Here is a 7,010-nt window from a genome sequence, read left to right as displayed (position 1 = left end):
ATCTTTGGTGAACTATTGTACGTTCACATGAAGCCTAACCTGAGCTTTTAATAGATATATGTAGGCTTTAGCTCAGAGGGATAACATGGTCTAACATGGTTGTGAGGCACACAGAGAAAATAGCCTCCAACACTCTACTCAACAAATTGGATGCAGTCTATCACAGTGCCATCCGTTTTGTCACCAAAGCCACCACTGCGACCTGTATGCTCTCGTTAGCTGGCACTCGCTTCATACTCGTCGCCAAACCCACTGGCTCCAGGTCATCTACAAGTATCTGCTAGGTAAAGCCCTGCCTCCAATAAGAAATTGTTCTTAACTGACTTGCCTCGTTAAATAAAGGTAAAAAAATAAATATATATTTTCTCAGCTCACTGATCACCATAGCAGCACCCACCCGTAGCACACGCTCCAGCAGGTATATCTCACTGGTCACCCCAAAAGCCAATTCTTCCTTTGGCCGCCTCTCCTTCCAGTTCTCTGCTGCCAATGACTGGAACGAACTGCAAAAATCTCTGAAGCTGGAGACTCTTTACCTCCCTCACTATCTTTAAGCACCAGCTGTCAGAGCAGCTCACAGATCACTGCACCTGTACATATTTCATCTCTAAATAGCCCATCCAATCTACCTCATCCCCATACTGTATTTATTTATTTATCTTGCTCCTTTGCACCCCAGTATCTCAACTTGCACATTCATCCTCTGCACATCCTACCATTCCAGTGTTTAATTGCTATATTGTAATTAATTTGCCACCATGGCCTATTTATTGCCTTACCTCTCTTATCCTACCTCATTTCCACATGCTGTTTATAGATTTTTTGTCTGTGTTATTGACTGTATGTTTGTTCATTCCATGTGTAACTCTGTGTTGTATGTGTCGAACTGCTTTGCTTTATCTTGGCCAGGTCACAGTTGTAAATGAGAACTTGTTCTCAACTAGCCTACCTGGTTATATAAAGGTAAAATATAAATATATTTTAAAACAGACGACCGGGGTTCGATACCTGGACTGTTACACACATGCCCCATCATAGTCCAGTGTAGCACCATGCTGTAAACTCCCACTGATACTGTGATTCATCACCTAGCACCGCAGAGAGTAGGAGCCTTCTCACTGTAGAGGGTAGGAGCCTTCTCACTGTAGAGGGTAGGAGCCTTCTCACTGTAGAGGGTAGGAGCCTTCTCACTGTAGAGGGTAGGAGCCTTCTCACTGTAGAGGGTAGGAGCCTTCTCACTGCAGAGGGTAGGAGCCATCTCACTGTAGAGGGTGGGAGCCTTCTCACTGTAGAGGGTAGGAGCCTTCTCACTGCAGAGGGTAGGAGCCTTTTCACTGTAGAGGGTGGGAGCCTTCTCACTACAGAGGGTAGGAGCCTTCTCACTGTAGAGGGTAGGAGCCTTCTCACTGCAGAGGGTAGGAGCCTTCTCACTGCAGAGGGTAGGAGCCTTCTCACTACAGAGGGTAGGAGCCTTTTCACTGCAGAGGGTAGGAGCCTTCTCACTGCAGAGGGTAGGAGCCTCCTCACTGTAGAGGGTAGGAGCCTTCTCACTGTAGAGGGTAGGAGCCTTCTCACTGCAGAGTGTAGGAGCCTTCTCACTGCAGAGGGTAGGAGCCTTCCATCTCTCCACCCCTCCATCACTCCAGAGGCTCCATCTCTCCACCCCTCCACCCCTCTACCCTCTCCACCCTTCCATCCCTCCACCCCTCCATCCCTCCACCCCTCCATCCACCCTCTCCATCTCTCCACCCCTCCATCCCTCCAACCTCTCCATCCATCCACCCCTCCATCCCTCCACCCTCTCCATCCATCCACCCCCCATCCCTCCACCCTCTCCATCCCTCCACCCCTCTCCCTCCTCCACCCCTCCATCCCTCCACCCTCTCCATCCCCTCCACCCCTCTACCCTCTCCAGCCTCTCCATCCCTCCACCCTCTCCATCCCTCCACCCCTCTACCCTCTCCACCCTCTCCATCCTCCACCCTCTCCACCCCTCCACCCCTCTACCCTCTCCAGCCTCTCCATCCCTCCACCCTCTCCATCCCTCCACCCCTCTACCCTCTCCATCCCTCCACCCTCTCCATCCCTCCACACCTCCCACCCCTCCACCCTCTCCACCCTCCACCCTCTCCACCCTCTCCATCCCTCCACCCCTCCACCCCTCTACCCTCTCCACCCCTCCACCCCTCCACCCCTCCATCCCTCCACCCTCTCCATCTCTCCACCCTCCATCACTCCACCCTCTCCATCTCTCCACCCCTCCATCCCTCCACCCTCTCCATCCCTCCACCCCTCCACCCTCTACCCTCTTCACCCCTCCATCCCTCCACCCCTCCACCCACCCTCTCCATCTCTCACCCCTCCCTCCCTCCAACCTCTCCATCTCTCACCCCTACATCCCTCCACCCCTCTCCACCCCTCTACCCTCTCCACCCCTCCATCCCTCCACCCCTCCATCCACCCTCTCCATCTCTCCACCCCTCCCTCCCTCCAACCTCTCCATCTCTCCACCCCTACATCCCTCCACCCTCTCCATCCCTCCACCCCTCCATCCACCCCTCTCCATCTCTCCACCCTCCATCTCTCCACCCCTCCATCCCTCCACCCTCTCCATCCATCCACCCCTCCATCCCTCCACCCTCTCCCCCTCTACCCTCTCCACCCTCTCCCATCCTCACCCTCTCAGCCTCTCCATCCCTCCACCCTCTCCATCCCTCCACCCCTCTACCCTCTCCCTCTCTCCATCCCTCCACCCTCTCCATCCCTCCACCCTTGCAGTTTCAGTGGAACCAGCACGTCAACAACATGGTTTCTGTGCCAGGTCTGTGGGGAGGCCTGTGTGGCCGTGTGCTGACCATCAGCATTATCCCAAAGCCCCACAGAACAGAGACAGAGCCCCGTGAGAAAGACCAGAGGATTGTGTGGATGCTTCTAGAATGTCTGACCCCATCCAGCCATCAATAGGCAGGCTGTGTGTGAGTGAAAGGGCTGAGGTCATTGATTTGAACTGGGGCACAAAGCCACACTATGATCACAATCCGGTCAGCGGCCTAGTTCAACAAGGAGACTGGTTTCCTAACAAGAGGTGTTGGTGTAGTCTGTGTGTGTTGGTGTCATTTGTTGCCATGGTTTCTGTGTGGATACAAATTGAATCAACATACAGTACCATGAAGATCCGATCAGTAAAAGCAGCATATCTTTACTCACCTTATACGTCCAGAGGAAAGTGTATAATATGTTTAACATCCCTACATCCAGGAGTCAGTAAATCAATGGAAGGTGTTTTGCTTAACGGCAGATTTTCATCAGTAAATCAATGGAAGGTGTTTTGCTTAACGGCAGATTTTCATCAGTAAATCAATGGAAGGTGTTTTGCTTAACGCCACATTTTCCCTGAGGCTTCAACTGTCTCTTTTACTCTGATGTGAAGGAAAAGTGTTAACCTTCTATTGTCTGCAGAACAAATGACTGTCTGTAAATAATACCTTTATACTCAGTGATCGCTGTGTGAATAGCGGCATGTTTCCCCTTATCTTTATACAGCAACTGGCAAAGCATTAGTCCTGAAGAAGTGACACATTTTATTTTTTACCTTTATTTAACAAGGCAAGTCAGTTCAGAACAAATTCTTATTTTCAACGGCGACCTAGGAACGGTGGGTTAACTGCCTGTTCAGGGCAGAACGACAGATTTGTACCTTGTCAGCTTGTGGGTTTGAACTTGCAACCTTCCGGTTACTAGTCCAACGCTCTAACCACAGTGTCACAGTGTTACCCTGCCTTTTCTTAGCCTAAAGTAGCTAGTGCAGCTCTCCTCAGATTCAGACGGCGTGCACGGCCTTCTTTGACTCAGTCAAGTGGTGCTGCTTCAGTGTCTAAACCAACTCCAGCTGTCTCACTGAGAGCAGAGTGTTGAAGAGCTGCATTTAGACTGAATTCCCTCTCAGAGTTGTCATAAAGATGGCTGTGTTAGTGTCTCTTTGTGTCTCCTCTCCTTGGCTACTGTTCAATCGAGGAGGTTCACTTGGTAACAGAGTAGGAACTCGTAGACCAGAGAGCGTTGCCATGGACACGGCATAGTGATTTTGGAAGTGGCACTCCAGCTCACTCCCAGCTCTTGACCCTGAGGTCTCACTTACCCACAGTGTCACTGGGCAGAAAAATGGACTACATTTCCCATCAAAGACAGTTCTTAGTGTTCAAACTCTCCCTGACCAATATGATATACTACGTGTCAAATTGAATGAGAACTGATGTCAGAGTCTCACTGTTGGTACACGTGCTTGGCATCGTGTCATGTGTGTGTATGCATAAGTGCATGTGTGCAGATGTGTGTGCGTGTGTGTGTGTGCGCGTGTGTGTGTGTATGGGCGTTTAGTGTGACTGTGTGTCTGCATACGTCCGCACCTCCTCATGCATGTGTGTGCGGCTGACACTCACACATGAGAACAATCCAATAACCTTCCACCTTGTGACACCAGTGTGACTCCCCTCTCTGTGTGTCAGACCAGTCTCTGTGGACTCTGCTGCAGTGGGCAGGGCATTAGCATGTGAATGGAGGCCTAAACAAACAGAGTGGGAGACCCGGGGAGTATGAGAAGGGCCTCCATACATCCATATGGACACATCATAGAGTCTGTAAAGCTCCCATACAGACCAACACACAAGCATTGTTCTTAATGTAGTGACAGCCACTGTCTCAATCCGGCTGCTTAGTGCTCACCATACAGACCAACACACACAAGCAGTGTTCTTAATGTAGTGACAGCCACTGTCTCAATCCGGCTGCTTAGTGCTCACCATACGAGACCAACACACAAGCAGTGTTCTTAATGTAGTGACAGCCACTGTCTCAATCCGGCTGCTTAGTGCTCACCATACAGACCAACACACAAGCAGTGTTCTTAATGTGAAAGTGACAGCCACTGTCTCAATCCGGCTGCTTAGTGCTCACCATACAGACCAACACACAAGCAGTGTTCTTAATGTAGTGACAGCCACTGTCTCAATCCGGCTGCTTAGTGCTCACCATACAGACCAACACACAAGCAGTGTTCTTAATGTAGTGACAACCACTGTCTCCAATCCGGCTGCTTAGTGCTCACCATACAGACCAACACACAAGCAGTGTTCTTAATGTAGTGACAGCCACTGTCTCAATCCGGCTGCTTAGTGCTCACCATACAGACCAACACACAAGCAGTGTTCTTAATGTAGTGACAGCCACTCTCTCCAATCCGGCTGCTTAGTGCTCACCATACAGAATGGGCTGGAAGACAATGAACATTAGCATAAAAACACACACTTGTCATATTAACAAAAAATAAGTAATTGTGTTTGTTTATCGTCTGTGAATAGTTTTATTTTGCACTCAGGACCTACTGAGTTGGCCAGAGCGGAGACTGAACTAAAAGCCTTTTTTTAATATGGTGTCAAGTGGCCCACTATTTATTCATATTCATTCACTATTCATTCACTATTCATTCACTATTTATTCACGGAATTGCTTGCAGGGCCAAATAAAAGGCAGCAAGATGTCCTTGATGTGTACACACATGAATGAAACATGTTTGTGTGTACAGTACAGTACTCGTTACGTTTGAGTCCTCCATGCTGCTCTGTAATAGCAGGCCCCAGTTCATATTGTAATCGCATCGATCATCTCCACGCTGTGCCTCTCCTACAGAACACACACACAGACCGGTCGACAGTATGGGGAATTAATGGAGAACTAAATGGAGGAATGTATATGTCTAAGGTGTCAGAAACCTTGGAAACCTCACAAAAGTTGGGGCTCCCAGTGGCGCAGCGGTCTAAAAGGCACTGCATCTCAGCGCTAGAGGTGTCACTACAGACCCTGGTTCGATGAGAGAGAGAGAGAGAGAGAGAGAGAGAGAGAGAGAGAGAGAGAGAGAGAGAGAGAGAGAGAGAGAGAGAGAGAGAGAGGACGACAGCCGGACTCCTTCCCCTCCTCCTCTATACAACCCCTCCCCCTCCCTTCTCCAGACCGGCATCCCTGAAGTGCACGCTTGGGGTTGACACCAAATTACACAAACAAAATAGACAGTTGAGCATGTGGGACTGTGAGGCTAAAGTACAAGGTCTGTAGTGGTAATGATAGTCTCCAAGTATAAAGACTACAGTATAAGGTCTGTAGTGGTAATGTATAAGGTCTCTCAGGTATAAAGACTACAGTATAAGGTCTGTAGTGGTAATGATAGTCTCCAGGTATAAAGACTACAGTATAAGGTCTGTAGTGGTAATGATAGTCTCAGGTATAAAGACACAGTATAAGGTCTAGTGGTAATGATAGTCTCCAGGTATAAAGACTACAGTATAAGGTCTGTAGTGGTAATGATAGTCTCAGGTATAAAGACTACAGTATAAGGTCTGTCTCCAGGTATAAAGGCTACAGGTCTGCAGTGGTAATTAGTCTCCAGGTATAAAGACTACAGTATAAGGTCTGTAGTGGTAATGATAGTCTCAGGTATAAAGACTACAGTATAAGGTCTGTAGTGGTAATGATAGTCTCAGGTATAAAGACTACAGTATAAGGTCTGTAGTGGTAATGATAGTCTCCAGGTATAAAGACTACAGTATAAGGTCTGTAGTGGTAATGATAGTCTCCAGGTATAAAGACTACCACAGTATAAGGTCTGTAGTGGTAATGATAGTCTCAGGTATAAAGACTACGAGTATAAGGTCTGTAGTGGTAATGATAGTCTCCAGGTATAAAGACTACAGTATAAGGTCTGTAGTGGTAATGATAGTCTCCAGGTATAAAGACTACAGTATAAGGTCTGTAGTGGTAATGATAGTCTCCAGGTATAAAGACTACAGTATAAGGTCTGTAGTGGTAATGATAGTCTCAGGTATAAAGACTACAGTATAAGGTCTGTAGTGGTAATGATAGTCTCAGGTATAAAGACTACAGTATAAGGTCTGTAGTGGTAATGATAGTCTCCAGGTATAAAGACTACAGTATAAGGTCTGTAGTGGTAATGATAGTCT

At 48.3% G+C, this 7,010-nt stretch overlaps 1 protein-coding gene across 1 annotated transcript; it reads right to left on the bottom strand.

The window, feature by feature from the left end:
* Positions 1-1,084: 1,084 nt before the first annotated feature.
* On the bottom strand, positions 1,085-1,574 carry LOC124029260 (cornifin-A-like; the record flags this gene model as incomplete). Its single annotated transcript, XM_046341033.1, has 1 exon — positions 1,085-1,574. A coding segment is annotated over one exon (490 nt), but the record flags the coding sequence as incomplete, so codon positions are not given.
* Positions 1,575-7,010: the final 5,436 nt, after the last annotated feature.

Source organism: Oncorhynchus gorbuscha, unplaced genomic scaffold, assembly GCF_021184085.1.
Source record: "Oncorhynchus gorbuscha isolate QuinsamMale2020 ecotype Even-year unplaced genomic scaffold, OgorEven_v1.0 Un_scaffold_5923, whole genome shotgun sequence".
Lineage (NCBI taxonomy): Eukaryota > Metazoa > Chordata > Actinopteri > Salmoniformes > Salmonidae > Oncorhynchus > Oncorhynchus gorbuscha.
This window is presented reverse-complemented; position numbering and strand designations above follow the sequence as displayed.